The 25,586-nt window shown below is 33.7% G+C and overlaps 3 protein-coding genes across 15 annotated transcripts; 1 reads left to right on the forward strand and 2 right to left on the reverse strand.

Annotated features, from left to right (window-relative positions):
- Positions 1-2,939: 2,939 nt before the first annotated feature.
- On the reverse strand, positions 2,940-10,580 carry LOC146952567 (uncharacterized). 13 transcript variants are annotated; one of them, XM_085703285.1, is made up of 15 exons: positions 10,264-10,580; positions 10,129-10,185; positions 8,914-9,013; positions 8,781-8,835; positions 8,465-8,553; positions 8,133-8,157; positions 7,505-7,540; positions 7,276-7,393; positions 6,596-6,723; positions 6,051-6,408; positions 5,596-5,714; positions 4,809-5,013; positions 3,970-4,719; positions 3,790-3,861; positions 2,940-3,575 (listed from the first exon to the last, which is right to left on the reverse strand). In XM_085703285.1, exons 3-15 carry the CDS (start codon positions 8,989-8,991, stop codon positions 3,290-3,292), a joined length of 2,319 nt encoding a protein of 772 aa, XP_085559411.1. In that variant the 5' UTR covers positions 8,992-9,013; positions 10,129-10,185; positions 10,264-10,580; the 3' UTR covers positions 2,940-3,289. The 13 variants fall into 13 exon arrangements, with proteins under 13 accessions (XP_085559411.1, XP_085559374.1, XP_085559393.1 ...); XM_085703248.1 differs by having other exon boundaries at positions 5,563-5,714; XM_085703267.1 differs by lacking the exon at positions 10,129-10,185 and having other exon boundaries at positions 10,547-10,580.
- Positions 10,581-11,759: 1,179 nt separating this feature from the next.
- LOC146952568 (uncharacterized) lies at positions 11,760-13,570 on the forward strand. Its single transcript, XM_085703341.1, has 3 exons — positions 11,760-12,570; positions 12,782-12,818; positions 13,388-13,570. The coding sequence occupies exons 1-3, from the start codon at positions 12,196-12,198 to the stop codon at positions 13,411-13,413; spliced, it is 438 nt and encodes a 145-aa protein (XP_085559467.1). The 5' UTR covers positions 11,760-12,195; the 3' UTR covers positions 13,414-13,570.
- Positions 13,571-14,040: 470 nt separating this feature from the next.
- LOC146952569 (BIIDXI-like protein At5g11420) lies at positions 14,041-19,676 on the reverse strand. Its single transcript, XM_085703330.1, has 3 exons — positions 19,500-19,676; positions 16,807-17,307; positions 14,041-15,104 (listed from the first exon to the last, which is right to left on the reverse strand). The coding sequence occupies exons 1-3, from the start codon at positions 19,597-19,599 to the stop codon at positions 14,578-14,580; spliced, it is 1,128 nt and encodes a 375-aa protein (XP_085559456.1). The 5' UTR covers positions 19,600-19,676; the 3' UTR covers positions 14,041-14,577.
- Between the last annotated feature and the right edge of the window lie 5,910 nt (positions 19,677-25,586).

Consider the following 25,586-nt stretch of genomic DNA (forward strand, 5'->3'; position numbering starts at 1 on the left):
GTAGAAGGACTTCTTTCTCTCGTCTTGTTCTTTAGTTTTGTTATGATTTTTCCTTTTATCAAAAAAAGAAAACATGACATTTTTTCCCCTCAAAAAACGCTATATCGGACTTAGATTCCTCAACTCTTGACTATTTTTGGTATAAACTCATTATAATTAGTCTTTGTATTCCTATTCATCCATCCATGGAATATCTCCCCAAACTTGTGTACTATCTAATCAACTAAGCCATATAATGTAGACAAATGATTTTGACACATCTAACACACTAAAAACTGTTGGAGTTCATATTTCTAATGCAGCTCAACTTTTTATAGCACACTATTTCCAGAGCCCGAGCGTTGTTATTGTTAGGTCACAAAAAAAAAAAAAAAACAAAGTGATGGTACTTCAAATCGCCATACCTTACATACTATGGAGGTTAGTTTATTAGTCATGTTGTATATACTCCCTCTGTCCTATTATAAATCTCATATTTGCACATAAAAGTATTGCACGTATAAACGTTTTAATTGAAATCACACACGTTTATTCAAAAAAAAAATGAAATCACACACGTGAACAAAATTATATTCTCTAATGGAAAATTTAATTCTTTTCTTATATTTATCATTAATTCTAATTATATATAGATTTATAAGCGTTCTTCATAATACAGGAGAGAGAGAGAGAGAGAGAGAGAGAGAGAGAGAGAGAGAGAGAGAGAGAGAGAGAGAGAGAGGTGATAAATGTGATATCTTGATGTAAGATGAGAGTGATCGAAACAAAACGTGGTGTTTAATAAGTATGAGTATGAGTATGAAAATCAATGGTGTATAAATATCATTGTTTTTTATGGTTTGATCGATGGCAGTGAAATTACTATTTGACAAGACAGCTATTATATATTTATATTTTTTTTGGTAATTAAAGCTATTATATTTATATGGTTTGCATGTGTTTGAATTGGTAATTACATGCTATTATATTTATATGGTTTGCATGTGTTTGAATTATATGTGAAATAATGTTTTCCGAGATCAGAGGATGATTTAATTAACCGCATTAAAATATTGTCTTGGTGGTGATTGAAGACGAAGACAAAGGACTGTAATTTTGATGGGGTGTTTAGTTTTCGGTTATTTATTTGTCTTGCACCATGTAATTAATGCTATATTCACACTAAAAAGAATAATACACACAATTTTCTTTAGCCTATTCTGCACGGAAACTGCATACAACTAGTGATAATATATATACAAAGATACATCTGCATGGAAGAACCCAATGCTGGCTTTGCCGGGCTGACTGCGAGGAGGCAGTCATGGCTTCAACGGGCGCAGCAGGCTGTGGAGACGTGCTTCAAAACAGCCAAGGCAATTTTCTGGCAGCCTTTGCAGCTTATATTTGTGGCTATTCGGTGGTGCGCACATACAAGGGTGCCCATGAGCATGGATGGTAGGAGCATCAAAAATCTTAAAACCGATCATATATATAGAGTTATGGGGAATCCTACACGGTTCGAAATTAGCTAGCAGAAGGGGACGACATGATTAGTGTGGAGTCCAACTCTATGGTGGCAATCAAGTTAGTCAAAGAAGGATGCAACAAGGAGTACCCAGCCTATCAACTTGTCCAAGCCAGAAACTGGAAGTGTTATTTGGAATCATAGACTTCGTGTAGCAAATCAAGTAGCCGATACTATAGCTTAACATAGTTTAAGAATCACTTCCTTCAAAAAATAGTTTAAAAATTTAGCTATGTTATGCAGATTTAGCATATACTATATTCTCCTACGGTGAATTTTAAGTCCTATTGGTAGGAGTGAACTTTTGCTTCCTCTTGATCACCAAAAACATATAATAGTTTGTTTGCGAAAATTAATTTTTCATATTTTATTCAAGTGTCTAGTTTTTGTTTATGGAATAGAAAAAATTTAAACCATGTGTCATCCTCGTCCAGAAGCCATGTAAACCATCTCATTTCAATTTTGCCCGATGTTTTCAAAGGTGTAATTTTTTTTTTTTTTTGGTTTACAAATGAGTGTAAAATATTTTAACAACAAATGTTAATATGTAAATTTTCTCAAAAAAAAAAAATGTTAATATGTTAATTATTATGTTATTATTTATCTCTTTACCAAGACTTGAACCACTTAAACTTTAAACCAATTGTCCCCGTGAGCTTATAGCTCAGTTGGGTAAGGGCAATATGCATAATATATGCAAGGTCGGGGTTCAAACCCCGGACACCACAATAAAAAAAACCAATTGAATTACTCAACCCGAAAAAATATAACTTCTAATACGACCAAATAAAAATATTAATTGCTTCTAAGTTTCAACAAACTACATCTAAGAATTTTGAATTTTGAAAGTCTTCACCCTTAATCTAAAATTGACAACAAAAAACATTTCTAACAGTAAAATGTTAAGTTTCAAAGTATTTCATATTTGTTTTTAAATTGAAGGGATAAATTTTCATTAATTAAAGTGCCACTAATTACCGAAGGGGAAAATAACTAAGGTACAATTCCTCACGTTCTTAACTAAATTCACCAAGATTTTCTCAAATCCATAATTTTCTCAAAGTTTGTTATATCCAAGAAAGATGTATTTTTGATTAAGAGCCATACAAAAAAGCACGTTGTACCTAAATTTTATCCGCCCTTGGGACAAATTGAGTGTATAATATTTACATTCCTTGCCAACCAGATTCTGTGGAAGAAACGAACTTTCGGAAAAAGAAAAAAAAAAGAGATTCTATACCACATTTGCAGTATACTTATGGGAAAAAAGTAATAGCTTTTGTACCATCTGAAAGCATCAAAAATAAAAAATTTCCCATCCATACATAAACTTCCAGACACACGAACGGTATTTTAGAAGCGTGAGGTTGGAAAACAATTTTCACACATCTATATGGGTCATAGGATCAATTATCATGCTAACCATAAAGGATAGGCCAAATCTCCATCAGCTAAACTCATGCTTTTTACTACAAGACACTGATAACTGGGGATATGGATGGGGTACTACACCCACACGTCCGAGCAAATATCGATACTTACTAAAGCTGCATTCGAGTATGACAAGTATAGTCAAACTTATTATAGTACCTATTATCTTTCAACATGCCATTTCAACTTACTACGAGGATAAATCAATTCCTAGCATTGGTTTATGAAGAATATGTAACAGTAACTAATTCCAGCAAGCAGGTAAAGCAGTATGTGAAGTTAAAAAAATCAAAGCTTCCAGCTCATTTAAGGTGAGGTTTCCCTGAAAGGTCCGAATTCGGTACTTCACCTTTAGCTTGAATCAGGAGAACCATTTCCATAAGAGACCAGGCCTTTCTTTCCGTCTGAGCTTCTAGAAGGAGACCTTGACCTGTTATCTTTGCTTACTTTTCTTGGAGATAGTGATTCCACAGAAGACCTGGATCGAGATGGACTCCTGCTGAGGGATGATGACGCACGCCTATTCACACGAGGAGGTGAGCGGTTGCGAATTGGGCTAGGGCTTGGGCTATACCTTCGTGCTCGGTAAGGTGGGCTTCGTGATATAGACGGTGTCCTGCTTCTCCTACTCCGGTACCTACATATAGGCTTACACATAATCAATCATATGCAGTATGCAGTCTAATCAACAGGCTTGATGCTATCATCATTATTCAGTGGCATGGGGATTTGAATACTAGGTAGGTACCAAAAATGCCTCAACGATGAATAAAATCATGCCATAAGTACAATATCTTCACCTAGAAGTTTAAAAAAAAAATTGTGAGCAGCTTATCAAGTTTGAAAATAACCTTGGTGGAGTTCTTCTCCGTGGCGGTGGGCTCCTAAAACGCCTAGGGGAGTACCTTCTGTATCCTGAATATCTGAGAGCAGAAAGTACAAAAAGTTATGACATACTCTCATATTCTCAACGGAGTCCATACTACCTTAGTATTAATTAGAATTTAAAAACCACGTGCTACTTAATTTACCTGTCACGGTCATTCCTTCCATTATAGCGGTACCTCACAGGAGACCGAGAGGGGGTTCTATACCTTCTAGCATAAGAGTATCTTTCACTGAAACCTCTTCCCCTTCTGATACGTTTTGGTGAAGCATCGGGTGACACACTCTTCGACAGACTCCTCCCACGAGGTGTCCTTGCCCTACGAACAGGGCTACGACTCCTGGAATAGCTGCGGTGATTGCCTCTGCTTGCCACTCTGACAGGACTTCGGCTAATGCTTCTCAAAGGAACTCGGCCGGAACTCCTGCTGAGACTTCTGGCAGATGATCTAACTGGACTCCTGCTTATGCTCTTTCTTGACACTCTTACAGGACTCCTACTGACTGTTCTTCGTGATGATACTCTAGCAGAACTCCTACGGCTTTGAGAAACAGATCTGGCAGGGCTCTTGCTAAGACTTCTACGATCGGGACTTCTCACAGGGCTCTTGCTGACACTTCTATGAATGTGTGTTGTTCTCATAGGGCTTCTACTGATACTTCTCCCCTTCCTCCCTCTCACGGGGCTTCTGCTGACGTTTCTGTTTAGACTCCTGCTTATTCTTCTAACAGGACTCCTGCTCAAACTCCTCCGCGATAGAGCACGAGGACTTTTACTACCACTTGGACTTCTGCTAAACCTCCTCTTTGGACTAATGCTCGGGCTTTTGCACACACACTTGGGACTAATACTCATACTCTTGCTCACGGTTTGCTTAGGACTCATGCTTCGACTCCTGCTCATCAACTTTGAATAAAATACCAGATCTGGAAGAAATGGTAAGCATAAGAAATAACAGAGGTGTGACAAGATTGGAAAGTAGACCTAGATTTTCCTGGATTATCATCCATCACGTCATGCTGCCTTTCTTCACTTCTGTCAGGTCTATAGTTGGCCTTGATGCCGTTGCTAGGCTGCGCTCCATTTTCTTTTGGGAATTCTTCCTCCTCTAGCATGCCCACCCCCTCCCTCTTTTTATGATTCAGTGGAGGTAACTCTTTCTCCAAAACTGAGGATGACTGGACTTCAGCTGGTAGAGAAAAACAAAGACAAGACATCACACATGCTACCGAAGAACAAAGGCTGAACAATAAAAAAATCTATAAAATATCATAGAATGAGGCTACAAGTATGTTAAAACTTAACTTCGGTGGCTCACATGACAAACAAAAAAGGACCAGCAAATGAAATTTTACTTGTGCAAAGTGCAATTGATTCATTTTCCCAATTCTAAGGCAAACAAGATGGTGTCATTCCTAGCTAACAGCCAATAGAAAGCAAGAAAAAAGGGCATCCACAAACAAAGTATAATCAAGAGAAGATGCAAGGTTATGTGATTTGAAAGAAAAAAAAAATCAGCAGGTACAAATCGTCCTAGATTGCCTTATTTTCCAGGCCACGATTACATTTACATGTAAAACGACAATGGTCTAGGACGACAAATCATTATTTACCTGGAACCCCCCAAAAACCCCAACAACATCTAGCTTATATTTTAGGAATTGGCTTGGTTGGAGACAAGAGATAAAAAAAAAAAATTGAAGGATTGACAAATAATTTATTGGATAAACTAAATTACATATCAACAAAAAGTGAAGGACATCAAAATTACCATCTATCTGAGAATGATCTTTTTGCTTCAGAATTTTCTCTTGAGTATCAAGATCTTTGCCGTTAGAATTATCGTTACTCTTACTTGCACTATCTGCATCAGAATGACTGCCTGATTCCCTGACACCACACAACAAAATCTCAATGTCAACCATCAAAATTGTTAATCAAAGTAGAATTATTAGTTAAAATTTGTTCATATAAATTTTGTCTTGTTGAGAACAATGGATGCAGTTAAACTCGTATGGTAGGCTAATAACTATGATATTCATATAAATAAACAGCAGCACGCAATATTTAGACCACCTATATAACTGACATACTAATAGGAAAAAAAACCACAACCTATATGAGAGCACATGATATATATGATACAATTATAATTTTTCACAAGCAACTATGACTAGAACTTTTTATCCATAAATCTTAAACAAAATATTTAATCAGACTAAATACCTCCTTGATTTACGTTTTGATCTCTTATCTTGTTTCCTTCGCCTCTTTTCTCGACGTTTATCTCTTCTTTTTCCATGTCTATGTTTATCTTTCCTAGATCTCTTTCTTTTCCTCCGCCTGTCATCACTAGATGAACTTGTGTAAGATGACAAGGACAAATCTGAGTCAGAGTCACTATCACTTTCAGAAGATTCCATGTCGGAATCTGAGGAACTATCTGATTCTGATGAGTAATGTTTTCTCTTCTTCCTTCTGTCTCCTGAAGATTTTTTATGCTTTCCCTTTCTCCGCACTTCATGACTATTTGCTTCAGAAGATCCATTCCTTCCAATTTTTGACTTGTGAGTCTTCTTTCCATCTAAAACAAAAAATACGAAGATTCAAATAAACAGGTATTCCTTGAAGAGGGAAAATAAATAAACACTAGAATACATCATCCTTTAAAAGTTTGATGAAATGTTCAGCAGATGATTAGCAATCTATTTATCATCACTCATATGAAGGGAAGAACTCGGTATTCCTTAAATGGGCTAAGGAATTCTCACCCTCATTGTGTTCACCACAATTAATTATTTTGACAGTTACGGCTGGGAGTCCTTCTTCATTGCCTACATCTTCAATTTTCTTCAATATATCATACCCTTGCAACAGCTTGCCAAAAACCACATGCTTCCTGCAAAATGACCCCATAACTGAACACATGAGCAAGTTGAGCATTTAGTTCGATTAATCAAAATAATGACTGTATATCAATTTACTCTCCAACCCAATGAAAGAATAGTGAACAGAGTAAGGTCATCTGGAAGTTTAAACAAGTACTTAATCAAGTAAAGCCTGTTAAACAAGGCACATTGCATCAAGTGTGGCAAAAAATAAGCCAATTTCCATTTGAGTGTATGTTTCAAAATTTCAAGAAGCCCTCAGACAAACAGAGAACTTAAACATTCTTTATGAATATTTTAGTCAAATTATTATAAAAAGAGGTACCTCCTAAGCTGTTTCTAGCTTTTACAAATACTTATTTTTCATTGACTTTAATTTTAACATGAAAAATATGCCAAAAACATCTTACATGGATTTCAAAAGCTTTTTCAATCATTCATCAAAACAGTACTACAATGCTTCATAATTGTTGATTGCAGATACACTCAAATCAGTTTTCCTCATCCAAACGGTCCCAAAGTACTAAACTAAATGGCACTAGGAATAAATCAGATAAACAGACCTATCAAGATGGTGATCAGCTTTCAAAGTGATGATAAAATGTGAACCAAGAGTGTCACGATCAGCAATCGCCATAGATAGAAGGCCTGGAGAATCATGCTTTAGCCTAGGAGACTCCTCTGAAAAAATAGGTCAGAGGTACAAGTATAAGAGCTAAATAAGCTTTGAGACATAACTCAAAAGAACCCAAGCTGGAGAAAAAGTTCAAGTCAGCAACTTAGCATTCTAACCTGGGAACTTGGGGTATATGCTCTCTCCACCAGTCCCTACAAAACACGTAGGAAAAAGATACAGGAGTTAGTATAACATACAACACATGCTGCATTCGGGATGCATGCAGAGAATATGTGATGCCTGTCGATGAGGTTTCATGAAAAGCTAACTGTCAGTAAAACAAGAAAGAGAAAAAGTGACTACTCAGAACTCTTTTTACATTACATTGGTTTGAGATAATTTGATAAAGAAAGTTAGCAACCAAAACATTACATGATTTCAAAACAAGCTAAAGAAGAAGAGCAGGTGAAGAAATTTGCATGCAGATAAAAGCCAATGTTGGCATGGTTTTAATTTAAAATTAATAGTAAGTCACGGTAAAACAGTATCCAAAAACTAACCCAAATTAGAAAATCAAATCGCTTTTGTGCCCCACTAAATGACAGACCAATCTGTACCAAGCAAATGGAACTTTCTTAGTTTCCTAACCGACTAGTAAAAGAAATCACCATTGTGACAGGAAACATGAAAATGGAACAAGGCTTGCAACCTTCAAAATTGACTATGCATATTTTATCAAATTGAAACCTTCAAAAGGTGGAAAAATAATTCACAATATGAGGCGAAGAAACAAACAATACTTACCATTTCGATTGATAAAGTCTCCACCCTGCAAAAGGCAAACCAAACCATTAATACACACACTCAAATTATAATAATGCACACAAATAATCTGGTCATCAAGAGGCTTATTACAATTATGAGTGTGAATAACTTCATAAGTACAACCTTAAAACTATATCACAAGAAAAGCAGTTGTGACCATCAGCCCTGTATCCTACAGAATAAACAATGGAAACTGACAAAAATAGGTACCACTGCTAAGCCATTTTCAACCACAAAAAAAAAAAAGACAGTAGTCTTACTATAGGAACTACCAAAAAATAATATAGATGGAAGAAAAAGTAAAAACATACCTTAACAATGGAGCCTTTTACGATCTGATGGAAGAAAGAACCCTTGTAGTGCAGTGATTTTCCAGTATTAGGACTGACTCCTTTTTCTCCTGAAAGGGGAAATGACACATTTCAAAAAAAAAGGGAAGGTAAATCAGTTATTTGTTGATTAGGAAGAGGATTTACAATTAAGTTCTATTTTTTCATGCATTAACATGTCCAAGAACTTTCAGTTGATGATCCAATAAGCAATGGTGATGATGTGTGGAAGGAAAAAGGAAATTTCATAATTCAACAAACATGCATGAGAAATTTTTATGCAAATCAAATGTATTACCGGTACACAGTGCACGAAAATTTTCAGCAGTCTTTGGAGCAACATCGTAGAAAAGCTGAGAGGAAAAACGAATACCATTAGGTTGAATATTGGAAAGTTCGATCGAAAAAAATATAAAAAGAAAGAAAAGTACCTCAAAAACCATTCTTTCATAAGGATCCCCGTCTACAGACACGTCCATAAACACCATGGGGTTTTTCTTCTTTGCCATAGTTTTTCTTACTAGTCAAAATCTAAACCAAATTAACCAACAATCTAAAATTAGAAAACGATAATTGCATTAATATCAACTATTCATTGATCTGAATCAATAATTCATGATTCATCAATAAGCAAATAAACATCAATTTTAGCCACAAAACTGAACAATCCAGCTGCACTATCAAGCTAATACAACATAAGTTTCGCATAACCTACTTAAATTCATGCCGACTTCACAAGTTATAACTACAATGGACCTTACCGAAACAAGATAACAGGAAATTAAGTGCAACCTTATCCTAAATAAACGCTGAATCAAATTCCAAATTTCAGTGTTTGACACCTCAATCAATCTGCTACTATACAATATAATATAATAAAGTACAGCTGCATGTAGGAGCAATATAAGCTCTAGAAGACATTCAACTGAAACAGAAAGTACTGACTGCTGAGTCAGCACCTCTAACAGCCTTGTACCTAACTGGCCATGAATCAGTTAGACATTTCTGGTACAAATACAGAAGTACAGTGAAACTGTAAATCAAGATTTCATTGCGGGTACAAATACAGAAGTACAGTTTCTCTCACTTCCCCAGATGAATTCTCTCTCTCAGTTTCTTCATCCACAATTTTATATTCAATTGTTAAAACAATAAGGGCCTGTTTGGATTGGCTTATTTGAGCTTATCTGCTGACTTAAGTTTTGTGAGACTATTTGGGAGAAACCTGTTAAAACAGTTTAAGACATAACGGGCCTGTTTGAATTGGCTTATTTGAGCTTATCTACAGGCATAAGTTTTGTGAGAATGTTTTGGAGAGCATATGAAAACAGCTTATGACAATTTTCATAAGCTTTTTTCAGCTTATTTTCACAAGTTCTCCGACATAGCTTATAAAAATAGCTTATAGCATATACAAAAACAATTTAATTTTATCTTTTTCTATAGAAATAGCTTACGTAAGCTTATACATAACCACTTATCATGATAAGCATAAGTTCCAGATAAGTTGTTTATCCAAACAGGTTCATTGTCCATAAGATGTTTTCACCTTATTTTCGTAAGTGCTCCAAGATAGTTGATGAAAATAGCTTATGCATCATACAAAAGCAATTTAACTTTATGTGATCATTTCCTATAAAGAATACCTTATTCATAAGCGCTTATGCCATAAGCAGCAAATAAGCTGTTTATCCAAACATAACCTAACAGTTATCAATTGAAAAAACATTAAACTAACAGAAAGGGATAAAATCAAAATTCACAACACGAATATCACTCACATGCAACTACTTTTCAACACAAAATCTCTCACTATAACCGTTTCGTACTTTCGTAAAAATCCACAATAATCTTCAATTGAGTGAAGAAAAAAACCAGATCAGCGAAATCGAGTGAACAAAGCAAAGCATTTTCAGTATAAAAACGAAAACGAAATTGGAATGAAAATGCGTAGAAGTTGAAGTGAAAACCTAAAACCCTAGCTGAGGATGAAACGCAAGGTACCGTGCGGAAAACGACAAAACCTAATTTTGAATTGAGGAAGGAGAAGAGTGTAGAAATTACCTGAACCACAAAAGAGAAGAGAAGAGAAGAGAATGAGAATTGAGAATCTACGCTTTGGGTATAAAAAATGTTTATGTTGGAGTGTGAAGTTACTTCACTATCCCTACTCATCTCAACTATACATGTTATTTTTCGTTTGTCGAACTTGAAAGTTAGCCGAAAAATAAGCTATAATTCCTTTTGCGCTTCAAATGATTATGTTGAATAATGAACTATGTTCATTAATCCTGAGTTTTTTAACTTCTCAAAATACATTGTTGGATTTTTTGTGATCTACAAAACTAAAAATGCACTAGTAAAGGTAAAGTTGGAAGATAAAATGACAATAGACTTGTTTGATTGATCGTATTTGTCAAATGAATTTTACAAGAGGTATATATAGATATAGATAAAGTTAAATTTGTTGGTTTAAAAATTATGTACTACAAAATCTAGCTTTGACTTCACCACATTCGGCTATTTTTGCGAGTAGTGTGTGTTCTTCCCGTTATTGGGTGAATGTGGTGCCTTACATTGATTTGTTTCCCCATATCTTGTGTTACTTCTGTTTTGATTGTCCATGATTGCATCATAGGTCCAAAATCCAGATTATACCTCCGGCAAATTATTTGTTCTAGTTAGTGAAATTACAAACATGAAACACAAGTAAAATGTTGATATGTCCAGTTTCACGTGTCTTTGATTGATTGTGACACTCACGTAACCTTCGTAAACCTTATTCAACTTGAGAAAGTTTTGTCTAGCTCGTATTCGACTGTTTGTAACTTGACTAACCTTTATTCATCTACCATGGTTTGGCTAAACCTATTTCGGTTGTTTGTCGTGTTCAGCTAACAACTTAGAATATTTTTAGATGTAAATAAATGCCTCTCTACATCACATTATTTGTTTTACTGAGTTGAGAGATAAATTAGTGCAAAAAGCTCTTTCATAGCTATTTCTAGAAGTTCTAATGTATAACTTCTAATCCACCATGGTTTTGGTGGTTTCCAAACATAGAGTCAGTTTGATGCTTTGGAAGAAAATTTTAATAGTAAATTTTAATGGAAAATTTTGCATTTGATACATTGAAAACTAAAATACTTAACTTTTTTAATAAAATATTTTTTTTCTTTTGTGTACTTGAAGTAAGCACAATAAGAATACTGAGCTCAAGAAGAAGTTAAGCAATTAGGATTAGAGTTTTATATATGTGTTTTTGTCATATCTTGAGAATGACCCCCGCGGTGATATTTATAGCTCCCTTTGGCCTATTTTTCCGTAACAACCTTTCAGTAGCTATCCTGTTGGTTCCATATTATGGGGGCGCATTGGCTTATCTTCCTAAGAATCTTCCGTGTGAAGGTAGGGATGAGAGGGCGGCTCCTTACTTTATGGCGGCGCCCTTTCTTTAGGTTCTATCTAGCTCTATAGCGGTCCACAACCTCCAAAGCATGAGCCATGATTAAGGGTGAAGTGCTTTAAGGAAGTTCATAATGGTCCACTTTGAAATGTTTAAACAATACCTTAAACCCTAAGAGATTTATATAGAAAAAGAAAGAAAGTTTTCACTTACTATTAGAAGCTTTAGGAGGATAGAGTCCTAAGAGCAACAGAATCAATAAGAAGTCCACAAACAGGATCTTCCTCAGAAGAAGCTTTAGGTTACGATGTTGTCCATGTTCAGAAGAAGATGTGATGGTGTTTGTGGTCGTGTTTCTTCTATTATTATTCCCTACAACAACAAGTTGTTTTCCAATCATCGTTCATACATGCTTACCTTGCCTCCGCCGAAACCCTTGAAACCCTCTGATGTTGTTCCTCCGATCGAATTCAAGCTCCCTACTGCTGCGTTGGTTGAATTCGATATCCTGCGTGTCGATTCCATATCTCGTTACAACACCGTTTGTCTTCCCTTCTCGATACGCGCAACTACGACGCTGTTATTTCCCGTGTTGAACAATTGGAATCTGGACCTCATAACATTTATATTTTCCCAGACATTCATACTTGGTCAATCCTCATCACTTGCCACTCAAGAAAAGGTAACATCTATACAGCTTTCTCTCTTTTCCGTGAAATCATCAACACCGGCCATCGTCCTAGTACTTCCAATTTGAATGATCTTTTTAAAGCCTTATGTCGAAAAGGCCAGGCTTACAAAGCAATGCTGTTTTACAATTACCTCACGCTTAAGGGTGGTTTTCAGTTCAACCATCGTACTTATCAGATTCTAATTAATGGCTTATGTTATAGCGGAGAAACTCAAAGAGCCATACAATTGCTGAGACAGGTACTATTACTAAAGATTGACACCAGACAAGAAATGTATGCCAAAGTTTTGTTGTATAACGAAATCATACTCAGGCTCGGCAATGATAGACTTGTAAACCAAGCCTATGATTTGTATTCTGAAATGATTGTTAACAACATAAAGCCTGATTTTGACACACATCATCTTCTGTAGAGAACTAAACTACACCGATCCAAGCATTGGTGTTCAATTTTTTGAGATCGGTCGGTGTAAATTCAATTACATTCAACCAAAAATTTATGCTCCCAATATAGTTACTGAACAAGAGGTAAAAGATGCTAAAAGTGTGGTTGCTGCGATGGTAAAAGGTGGTGTCGAACCTAATATTGCTGGTTATCACGCCGTCACTAAGGAATTATACAAAGGTGAAAGAGTTAACGAGATTGTAGAAACAGTTGAAATATTGGTATCTGACCGACGTACCAATGAAATTTATTACTCCCGTTCATTTTTATTATGAATGAACTATTTAAAGTGGGCTTGTTTGCTGAAGCATCGACGTTACCAAAAGACAATGGTTGCATTCCTGATGGTACTATAATTTGCAGAACAACAAAGCACACTCTCTCCGTAAGATATGGAGCAAAGGATCTTATTTGTGGATGGATTGCTACAGCCCAGAGGTTTATTAGATTAGATGCTTTCCAGTTTTCTAATCAAAGAACAATGCTTTTTGTTTACCTTCTATTATATTTTATGCCTTCAATAATATACCATCTTCTCTTGTTTTATGCCTTTTGATTAAGCTTGATTATGTATATATGATTGTTTTGGGTTTGGCATGCTGCATTTTTTTTTGGGGGGCCACTAACGAATCAATCTCAGTAAGTCGCTACCTATGAAGCACAGATACACACAGACATCAAACACGAAACATACACTTACACGTCGACATTAATAATAATTTAAGAATATCACCTAAGACCGTGTATGTATGCAAACCTCCCAGTCTACTAGTTGGAGTACTTTTTTCATGTATTATGTCTTGATAAGGGTTTCTTCAGCATCATGTTGGAGATCTATTAAAAGCATATTAGTGTTTAATCAAATTGAATATGACACTCTCTGCTAAAAAGATAAGGATCACACAACAATTGGAACTCAAATGATTATGATGCTGACCATATGCATCAACTATTATTTTTCTTTATTAGAACATGGTTTTAATTGTGAAGCTGATGAAGATTACAGGAAAATGAGATACTATAGAAATACGCTGCTGTATATTAGTATATATTTGTCTAAATATACCAACATCATTGGATACACACACATTTTCATAGCACTGATGCTATCATTCTTTTTCTTCAGGAAATGCTTACATCATTTGATAATTGATATACACACATTTTTCTCATATATGAAAATAAAAATCATACATAGCACCTCTCAGATCTTTTATAAAAGAAGGGAAAAAACAATCTTATTCTCCTAACAAATATATATAAACTGATCAAAAGGCTAAGAACCCATAAGTAATATTTTGATACTAGCCTCACACCCATAAAACAGGCTCAATAATAAGTTAATAATCATCTTAAGAGAGGTACTTAACCCCACCCATTTCTCGAAAATTGCATTCTTCTGGATTTACCAATTCGGACGGAAAAAATACAGTTTTTTCTGGTGTCCAGATAGGCAAACCCGGACAAAATGGTATTTTTTTCCGCCAGATGAATAAATCCAGATGGAAACGCGTTTAAAAATTCATAGGGTAGGAAAAGAAACTCTCATCGCCTTATGGTTTACGCACGCTAAGCAACTTGACATCATCAATAACAGGTCCACAAAGAGAAGAAAGATCATCACTTCTCATACTATAAAAAGTACTAAGAAACATCACCCTTGTTCTTGTCCCAACAGCTACAAACTTAAGTGCCGCACGTTTGAATCCACCTTTACCTTTGGATGAATAAGGAACCTTAATTGTGTCTTTACCAGCAAAAGCTTCAACAATCATTGAACCTTCACATGAATTACTTGCATCACCAACTGAAAATGAGAGGACATAGGTTTTGCCTGGAATTGTTCTAGCAACCTGTGCTATTGCACTCTCTTTTCCTGCCACTAGTTCTACTGCTCTTGTGCCTTGTGGAACTGAGAAATGACCTGAGTCTAGGTATTTTACTGCTTTTAAGGATTCTACCATCCATCCTGGGAGGGGTGAATGGTCATCTTCTATATTGGGTGGGATGATCACTCCATATGATGTGTTAGGGAATATATAAGGTCCTTCTTCAAATCCACCATTTTTTAATATGTTCTCTGTGGAGTGTAAAATATGTTAGAATGCTGAATATGTAAATACAAAATCATTCAATTCAAGACATTGATGAAACCAACATAGTGCAAATGATGTTGAGTTTGATAAAACCAAATTAGTGCACATTTAGTATGATAATAATACAAGAGAATCATTGTCCTCGATTTAGTTCATGTATGACTGCACACACTATGTGCTAAAGTTGGATCCAAAGTCTAAAATTACATGTACACCCTCCGGTCACTATTATAAGCAAAAATTAACATTTTAGATTCATTCATTAAATGATGTATGTGGTCTATAACAAAGACCACATACATCATTAATTCAATGAATGTAAAATGTAGATTTTTGCTTATAATAGTGACCGGAGGGTGTATTATACTATAGTATTGATATGCATTTAATTTTGTATAGACATTATTCTATTTTTAAGGGGAGCGTTGCTCTATGACAGATCCCTTTTCTTTGCTAAAGGCAAGTACTACTAATTAAACACCTAACTGATTTCCGTATGACACACAATGCAATGAAGTGACAAGAAAACAACTGTTCTATTCTAATGTCAGACATCACTTTAATTTGAATTTATGCTGCATATGCATGAGAAATGATATTTTGACAACCACTTTTTGACAACTTTTGGACAACTTTCTCTCTCATACTCACATGATGTTGTTATCCTCTCTCTTCCTTTTTCTCTCTCCATTGTTTTTGACCAATAAAAAGTGAGAAAAACAAGGTTGTCAACAAAGTTGTCATCAAATGGATGTCAAAATATCACTACTCCATATGCATATGTGCTAGTAGCTCCAATAAAACTTTAGAGAAATGATATTTTGACAACCACTTTTTGACAACTTTTGAACAACTTTCTCTCTCATACTCACATGATATTGTTATCCTCTCTCTTCCTTTTTCTCTCTCCATTGTTTATGACCAATAAGAAGTGAGAAAAACAAGGTTGTCAACAAAGTTGTCATCAAATGGATGTCAAAATATCACTACTCAAAACTTTAATAGTATGGTTAATTTCATTTCATTAATATATGATCGTAACATCCTACCTACCTTCTCTGGCCCTGTGTCTATACACATTAATATACATCCACACCATTGGTTTTAGTGTTTGATATCTATATCTATATTTGAATAAACATGCCAATATATATTTAACTAGCTTCCTTAATAGGTATTAATCCAGCTGTGTTCTATTGTGTGCTATTAATGTTTGATCTTATGTGCTTTTTTTTATTAAGCATTCTATATGTTAATTAATGATCTCTAAGAGTGTTACATCAAATCAAACAGCTGTCTAATTGTTCACATGTGAAGATTTGGCAATGGACCTAAAGATAATTAATCTAGGGATAGTGCGTTTGGACTGACTTAAGTTAAGTATAGACCAAATGGTTCTTGCATCTACAAGATATTTTTTCTTTACAAAAATCTAATCTTCAACCAATACCTACATATTTGACTTTAAAGTGGTAATCACATGTACACATTTTTCATTTTTACACTTTTTCCTTATTTTAACTTAAACACTTAATAAGTGCTACACTTTTTCTTGTACCAAAAAAATAAGTACTACACTTTTTCAACTCAAAACTTTCAAAGAAAATTCCTAAATAGATTTATGAGTATTATCACATGATAAATGAAGATATTTATATAGAAAAAAGAAAGAAAGTTTTCACTTACTATTAGAAGCTTTAGGAGGATATAGAGTCCTAAGAGCAACAGAATCAATAAGAGGTCCACAAGCAGGATCTTCTTCAACACCAGGATTATGAATAACCATTTCAACAAAATCATATTCAGCTTTAAAACCATAAGCAATTGGATCCCAACCACTACTTGTATACAATGTTTGTATAGGAATAACACCAAAATCAGGAGCAACAGATATATTAATTCTTTCTTCTTGTGCACATGTACGTGCCACCATAAAAGTTATTGAATAATACATTCCTTTAATCACTTTTATTCTTTGTTTTATTGATGCTTCATTTCCTAGTCTCACTGCATATGCACCTTCTGGTACAACTAGTAACATGTCACCTTGTTTTTGTCCTGATTTTATGTATTCTACTAAACCTGATATTTCCCATTCTGGTATTGAGTTTTTGCCTCCAGTTACCACTGTTCCTTTTAGCTCTGATGGTTTTGGACCAAGCTCAAAATTCCCATTTGCCACTAGTCCTGTACAAATATCATACATCAATTTAGGTTAGGTGACATTAATATTTTTGTTTTAGTCTTCCTTAATCTTGATTGAAATAGGCTTAATTAGAAAGAATTGATAAAATATTATATTTATTTATTTATGATAAATATAGTATACCACTATTTGCCAAAACTTATAAAAAAAAAAAAAAAAAAACATTATGCAATCCAATTATTGTCATTGGAAAAGGAGATTTTGTCCATAAACCGACAGACAATCATATTATAGAACAAGACAATGATAGTCGACATAAAATTGATCAAAATTGTGAGCATTAATCAAAATAGTTCTCAATTTTTTTTTAATATTAATATCAATCAAATAAAATTTTACAAATTGACATATACATCTTTAAAATTTTAAAATATCAATCAAATTAGTTTTTAACCTTTCAAAAAAAATCAAATTAGTTCTCAAAAAAGTAATTTACGTATTAATATCATATCACTCAAAACTTATATATGTGACATTAAATTTAAATATTTCATGTTGATTATATAATTTTACTCAAAAAAAAGAATGTTGATTATATAAATGTGAAACCTACCCAAAAGACACATATTCATTTACCATGTATATCCAATCAAATCACCTCTATGTTAGATATAATTTGTATACACCAATAATATAAAACTGTTTTATATATGTACTCAATCAAATATAAACTTTTTTATAGTTTCTAAAATTTTCTACAAGTATCCACCACTTCTACAAAAATTTTACCATCAAGCTAAGCTAAACCTATATAGATAATAATAATAATGCCTTGGTATTAGATCATGTCTAGTAAAATTTGAAAAACAACAAATAGAATTTTGTTATTTTATTATGATTGATTGATATTCTTTTGTCCACATTGTATTTGATCTCATAAAATTTACTAGACGAGTTAAAAAATACAAATAATTTGACTGGACCACTGTAGGAAATCAAATCAGGACAAAGAATGAAAGATAGTGGAAAGTGGAGCCCAGGTCAAATGATCTAATATAGTCCAACCGGGAAATACATCAGTGACTTAGAAATGGTGCCATTGGTGCCATAGCAGAGATCCTGGCCGTTGATGTGTGTGGGTCCACGTGGGGATGTGTGTGTGATGTGTGTGTGGTGGAGATGGAATTGGATGGTGCCATTGGTGCCATTAATGGCACCAAAGTGGAACCCAGTCCAACCAATACAAATTCTACTACTTTTATGTAAAAATTGGTTTGTAGCTAGTTAAAGGTAAAGTGTCCTCTGAGACATTTGTGATAAGTCACGTGGTGATCTGTAACATCTATCTAATTGTACACTCATCAACTCCCCCAGTTGGCATACAGCCCCATGTGATTTTTCAGACCATCATGCGTGCTCTTTTCGTACCCAAAGAATATGAGAGGGTCCAAAAAACCATCATTTCTATTTTTAAATACTAAGATTTTTTTTATAATAAATACAACATTAACCATAGTATATAGTACTAGGTGCAATGTTTGATAACACATTAGTGAAATTATTGCAAAAATTACGGTGTATTTTTGACAAAATCAACATGATACCAAATACTATGTACTAGAACAAATCTACAACAATAATGGAATTCTCAAATTCAATTCTTTATAGTAATTGTTTTTTTTTTACAAGACAATTATCTATATTGATGACACGAGTTTGTTTTCTAGTTATATATCTAGGGGAAACAAGGAAACTCTGATGAATGTTGAGCTAATAAATGCCAAGTCCCTACAAAGTAACACATGTACTGGTAAGGCGTGTGTAATTAATTCCCAAACATTTTCAACTTTAGCTTATGGTTTGTATTTTTATTTTGGTATTAAAAAAAACAGTGAATATTATAATGTACTTACTATGATTTTTGTCATTGTAATTTTGGAACTAATCCAAACTACAAACACATCTTAAATATATATTTTATTACATAAATGAATAATAAAAGACACTTGAACACTAAACTAATTAAGAAAGTGATATTTAAAAACCAAAATGACTAACAAAGAACATATTTAAATTTGTTTTCTGTAATTTTAATAGATTCATAGACTATTATGACAACCTCTCATACATTTTAGAACCAAAATGATACTAACCAACATTGTTTAAGATGTTTAGTGATAGATTCATAAAATATATGTATGTGTGTGTGGTGTAGAGATGTAACTAAACTTACCATCAATGAGTGAGAGGGAGACATGGAAAGTGGAACAGAAGAGCAAGGACATAAACAAGAACACATTCATGGTGGTTGAGCTATGAAAGTTACTCATCATTCAAGTTTGAGAAGAGGATATGGTATGGGAAGGAAAGAAGGCGCGAGAATGAAATGGACTTTGCAATTAGCAATGTTACAGGGTACAGGATGGGCATGTCCTTATATGCATGCTTTCTTACCAAAACAGACTTGTTTTTCACTCAAATAACTAATATGCCACTCAATTATTATGGATCCCACTTGTGTAACATAGAGGGATTTTATGTTATATACCATTGACCAATAAGGGTGTGCCAAGTGGCACACCTTTTTTTTTTTTAAAAAAAAGACAAAATAAAACAAACAACACGTGAGAGAGAGGAAGAAAAGTCAAGCTCCACACCTTCTTCTTCTTCCTCTTCAAAACAAAACCCAATTACACTACGGTGTTTCTGCTTCATTTTGTATTTTGATAATGGATCGATTAAATGGACAAGAGCAATAGTAATAAAACAAAGAATCTCAAATCATTATGTTTTAAAAAGAGTTACAAACTTGTATAAAAGAACATATTTTCCAATGGAACTACAACTATGTCTTCTATCAACTTCAAATCTGCCTTTGCATTATGCTTTTATGCTGTCAAATTTATGTCCAGTGATAGATCTTCAGCCAAATTAAGTTCTCACATATATCTCAATTAAATCCAATTCCAAATCACCCAATAACCAACCTGAACAAAATAACACTATAAACATTAAATTCAAAACACAGGCAGATGATCACACAAAAACAATATCCATGAGTAAAAATCAATGAATTCTAAACAAAATTCAGAACAAATCTGAAGTTATCGACAGTTGGTGGAAATTTGACGGTGGATGGGTTTTGTTTTGAAAAGGAAGAAAGAAGAAGAAAAGGGTGTGGCAGGTCGACGGCGGCAGAGGCGCCGGTGGACGAGAAGCTGATGATGATGGTGGTTGTTTTGAAGAGGAATGGAGGAAGAAGAAGAGGAAGAAAAAGAAGGTGTGGAGCTTGACTTTTCTTCCTCTCTCTCACGTGTTGTTTGTTTTATTTTGTCTTTTTTTTAAAAAAAAAAAGGGTGTGCCACTTGGCACATCCTTATTGGTCAATGGTATATAACATAAAATCCCTCTATGTTACACAAGTGGGATCCCAATTATTATAATCTTCAACTTTGATTGACAGATTTGCCCCCAACAATCTTTTTTGATAAAATTTACTGGCGTACGGGAGTATGCGTATGGTGTTTTTTTTTTTTTTTTTTTGTCAAGCAAATTTATATCATTTCAATTTCAATAGATCGTATGAGATGGGATATAATTTATTGATTAAATAGTAAAAAATAAATATGTGTGTGGTACAAGATTAATTTACTTATTTATGTTAGACAAAATCTCATTAGTAATATCAAACAAAATAGATTGTGGAATAACATCGCAATCTTGTAAATTAACTAGCTTTATATGTAAACTCACTTAAAATGACCTTGTGATGACGACTTAAGACTTTAAAGTATGTTCCTCTTCAAGGTTTTAAATTCGATTATTTTCAAATTCGATTATCCTTGATACTAATTCTGATGTGTGTGTTAGTTTCTTAAACAAAAAGCTAACTTCTTTTTTAAAAAAAAACTAGCTCTATATGTAGTTACTTGAGTTTTGAAATATAAAGAGTATAATAATCTCTAAAAATACAACCAAATTTAGATTAATCTTGTGATGGTTTATCAAATTTGTCAACCACCCATTTTGAATCTAATTCATAAAGTTAAAATTAGGTATATGATCTTTAGTTTAGGGCAACATCTCAAACAATTAATTACTAACATTCATCATTTAAAAGAAAGAGCAATGATATTATAACATTTAGTCCTTAAAATATGTGCACATAAAACAAAAAAAAAAAGCTATAAAATAGTAAAGAAAAGTAAAACACAACACAACCGTGTAGAAATATGTCGTCTGGTGTCATATTTTGTGTTCTCCGGTCATTTCTATAAAAGAAATCTACACGTAATTAAAAAAGAATTATATGTGCTACCGTTGATACAAAGTTTTCACTAAGCTAATGGTAAATCTTGAAGAAACATCAAGTATATGATTGCTCGTACTAGGGCTGGACAAAAAGTCCATTACCGCCCGAAACCGTAGTAACCGGCCCAATCGAAACCGAGTCGGGCGGTGCAATACGGGTTGGCGGGTTACTCGGTCTAGCAGCTGCGGCTTAGTCTGGACAGTGTTGGGTCGGTTCAGTTTGTTTTTATTGGTCCAACGGTACCCAAAACCGACCGACCCAGTATATGCTAGCCTTATTTTTTATTTTTTTAAAGGCCCAGTGTATAGTTTTTTGAGAAAGCCCAGTATTTGGAAGGCCCGGTATATTTATAAGATGATATTAACCCTAAATTTCACACTATCTCAGTAACCACAAACAATATCAGCCGCCACACAACCACACAAACTCTTTCTCTTCTTCCTTCACTTTGGTATCCGCCATTTCTTTCACCTTAACCGTGCTTCGCAGTTCCGTCTCTTTCACCTTGACCTCTCTCTTGTGTTCTTCTGCATCTGTTGAATTTTTTGTTTTTGGATCTATTGAATGTTTTAGTGCAAATGTTATTGAATTTCTGGATCTATAAATTTTCTGTACTTATGAAGAAGGAACTGTTAAACCCGATTCAAACCACCCGTACACCCTTCAAACCCGCCAAACCGAATCCGCCGTGACCGAAGCTTCAAAACGGACGGGAATGGTTCGTCATGTTCCAACCGTCGGTTGACTCGGTTTCGGATTTTGAGCCCGAATTTTGACCGAGACCGACCGATGTCCAGCCCTAGCTCGTACGGTCACAAAACACTATTGTGCGATGAAGTGAAAGTTTACAATGCAAAGATTGAATTCTCCCATATCGCATGAGAGTCCATTGAAATATTCACATTTCATCATATAGGTTGGAGAAAGAAAATATATTTATATTTATAAAAAGATGATGATTTAAGGGTATAGACGTATACAATTGATAAAACATGAGACAAAATAAACTGAGAGGATCCATTTTCTACAATTGTAGCTTATATCTTGTATTCTTGTTGTACCTCAGTACCCTAAAAAAATGTAATCTACCACAAAACCAAACATAGCTTTAAACACTTGTTGGTCACCCATAATGTGAAGGATATGAATGAATTGAAGGGTGAAGTATATTTGTCCCCGCCTATTTTAAGTGCCCGTGGTAAATCAATGTTGTGAGTTTCATCATCATAATCATCAATGGGATTCAGAAACAATTTTGTCGAAAAATCAAAGTTAAAGAATAATGAGGAATAAATTAAAAGTGCCATAGCATAGAAGTCCTGTATAACATGGATTGAATATTAGAAGGGTAATAAAACCAACTATGATTGTCAGATTAGAAGAACAACGGTCTTATTATGGTGTCTCATAATAACTAAGTTAAGTGGTGGAAATTACTTGTACTAATTTCACATAGTACTCCTACAATTACCACTTACATGAAGAAGGGAAGAAGAGGCTGTCCCCAACAAGTTATGATTAATGAGTATTGGAAGAAAAAAAACAGTCTCACCATTACAAGAGATAAGATTGGAAATAGCGATATAATAGTATCAATTCAATTGATTCGAATTATTTTACATACATTATCAAATATTATTTTATTTCGATTTCTTGTTATAAATTTTATCTTTTGTTTCTTATTATAAAAATGTAGACTTCAATTTGATGAATTTTGGATAATTGGATCCTTTTCATATACAAACTATATGTGATATTGAGACGTTGAATAGTTCAAACGGTTTGAACTATATGTTAAGGTGTTGGAGGTTTTGTGTTTTACTCGGATAAATAAATATATTTTTCTGTGTGGGTGTCTAAGTGATGTATTTAAAAGCTTATGCACAAGCAAGTCTTTCTCTGGATTTCAATATATTATTTTCAACTAGATTTTCTAAATACATTTATCACCAATTTTTATTTAACAGGTTTGGCACAACACCAATTTTTCTAAATACATTTAATGGTCTTTCTCAGGAGACCATTAAATGTTTGTTTGTTTTTGCATATGAAAGAATGTGACAACACGTTCAAATAAAACTCCAAGATGTAGCTTTATATTCTTTCACCGCAGGTGACATACTGCATAAACAATAAAAAGAAAAGAAAAAAAAAAAAAAGGCTAAGCTAGAGGCTAGCCCAGATCAAACTGCAGCATAACATGCTATGTTTTTTGAATTTTTTTTCAGGCCCTACTTTCCAAAAATATTATCCAATGTGCCCTACTTTCAAAATAAATATCACATATGCCCTACTTTGCAAATTTCCCTTACATAGCTCCATCTGAGATGGCACCATGTATCTTTCAGGATGGCGCCATCCCACCTCCTTTTTTTTCGATTTTAATTTTTTTTTGGCTTATTAATTAATACATCCTTTAGGATAGCTCCATCTAATTTGACACCATCCTACTAGGTTCTTTTAATTTTTTTTGTTTAATTTTTTTGGTGAAAATTTATTAAATGAATTTATTAAATAGAAATAATATAAAATAACTTAATAATATAGATTGATACATTAGAAAAAATTAAAACAACATAATTATATAAAATGATAAATATTACAATGAAAAAGGTAGGCATTTTTCTGTTCATTGTGAAACTCTTCTTCGTCAATCTATATTATTAAGTTATTTTATATTATTTCTATTTAATAAATTTTCACCAATAAAATTAAACAAAAAAATTTAAAAGAACCTAGTAGGATGGTGCCAACTGAGATAGAGCTATCCTAAATGATGTATTAATTAATAAGCCAAAAAAAATGAAAATAAAAAAAAGGAGGTGGGATGGCGACGTCTGAGATGGAGTCATCCTGAAGGATACATGGTGTCATCTCAGATGGAGCTATGTAAGGAGAATTTGCAAAGTAGGGCATATGGGATATTTATTTTAAAAGTAGGGCACATTGGATAATATTTTTGGAAAGTAGGGCCTGCCAAAAAAAATCATGTTTTTTATCATCTAACCTTTAACATGCGATTTTTCGATCGAAAGTAATCTTGTGATGATATATTGTTTAACATATTTAGACCACTTCAACGTTTCATAACCCATCAACTAAGCTACTTACGCGAGACTAGTTAGACCACTTTTTTTTTATAAGGAAATGTTAGTTGTTAGTAAATTGTTAGAAGAATGAGAGAATGTTAGTTATCAGGGATCGAATCTGGGATCCGCTTCTTGAATTTCCTTCAACGTCTCATAACCCACCAACCAAAAGTGACAATTGTTGGTAATTCCCAATTTTTCCTACATGTACGAGGCATGAGATACCACATTCATTTTAGTGTATGTTTGTTTCCACTTTTAGATAGGTCAAAATTGATTTTGAAGGCGTAAAATTGATAATCACATGTTTGGTTGCTCTCAAGTAGAATTGATTTTGTCTCAAAAGTTTATCATACTTGAAGTTAGGATTTGTAACTTTTCAATTCTATAATTGAGTTTTACATATAAATTTATAGGCCAACTCACTTTTACATAATATAGTCAAACACAAATCATTTTACATTAAACTCACTTTTGATCCATAATAAATTTTATAGAATTCACTCAAAATCAATTTTTGTTACAACATAACCATCATACACTTAAACTTTTCCGTCACTTGGTTATGTAAATGTAAAGTAGCAATATTCTTCCCTTATTTCCATTTTGAAAATAATCAAACCTCTTTTCCTATTTTATTGGATACATTTGCTACTATTATACAAGAGTTTGTAATTTTATTAAGGGAAATGTTAACGAGTGCCTCCGGAGACACTCTTTGAACACTTTTAATAGCAAAATTTTATGAAAATTTGTGTAATCAATGCATTGGAATTTGTAACATTTGACTTTTTTAAAAAATATTTTTTAAATTTGGGATCCTTAAAGAGTGCTCTGGGGACACTCGTTAACAAGACCCTTTTATTAAATTATGAATTGGTTTATCTTTTCAGCAATCTAAGCTTATTTAGTCCTTTAT

This window comes from Medicago sativa, chromosome 1 (genome assembly GCF_051527215.1).
Source record: "Medicago sativa cultivar Bolivia chromosome 1, Bolivia_mono, whole genome shotgun sequence".
Taxonomy (NCBI): Eukaryota; Viridiplantae; Streptophyta; class Magnoliopsida; order Fabales; family Fabaceae; genus Medicago; species Medicago sativa.

Bases quoted from the DNA above. Each gene is read 5' to 3' on its own strand.
- LOC146952567 (XM_085703233.1), bottom strand. From the start codon at position 8,991: ATGGCAAAGAAGAAAAACCCCATGGTGTTTATGGACGTGTCTGTAGAC. The intron at 7,541-8,132 runs GTAAGTATTGTT...CGTGTTTTGTAG, and splicing joins AGACTTTATCAATCGAAATG to GGACTGGTGGAGAGAGCATA. The intron at 3,576-3,789 runs GTTATTTTCAAA...GCCTATATGTAG, and splicing joins CGGAGAAGAACTCCACCAAG to GTACCGGAGTAGGAGAAGCA.
- LOC146952568 (XM_085703341.1), top strand. From the start codon at position 12,196: ATGTTGTCCATGTTCAGAAGAAGATGTGATGGTGTTTGTGGTCGTGTT. The intron at 12,571-12,781 runs GTAACATCTATA...CTTATGTTATAG, and splicing joins CACTTGCCACTCAAGAAAAG to CGGAGAAACTCAAAGAGCCA. The intron at 12,819-13,387 runs GTACTATTACTA...TATAATTTGCAG, and splicing joins CCATACAATTGCTGAGACAG to AACAACAAAGCACACTCTCT.
- LOC146952569 (XM_085703330.1), bottom strand. From the start codon at position 19,599: ATGATGAGTAACTTTCATAGCTCAACCACCATGAATGTGTTCTTGTTT. The intron at 17,308-19,499 runs GTAAGTTTAGTT...ATATTTGTACAG, and splicing joins CTCCCTCTCACTCATTGATG to GACTAGTGGCAAATGGGAAT. The intron at 15,105-16,806 runs GTAAGTGAAAAC...TACACTCCACAG, and splicing joins TCCTCCTAAAGCTTCTAATA to AGAACATATTAAAAAATGGT.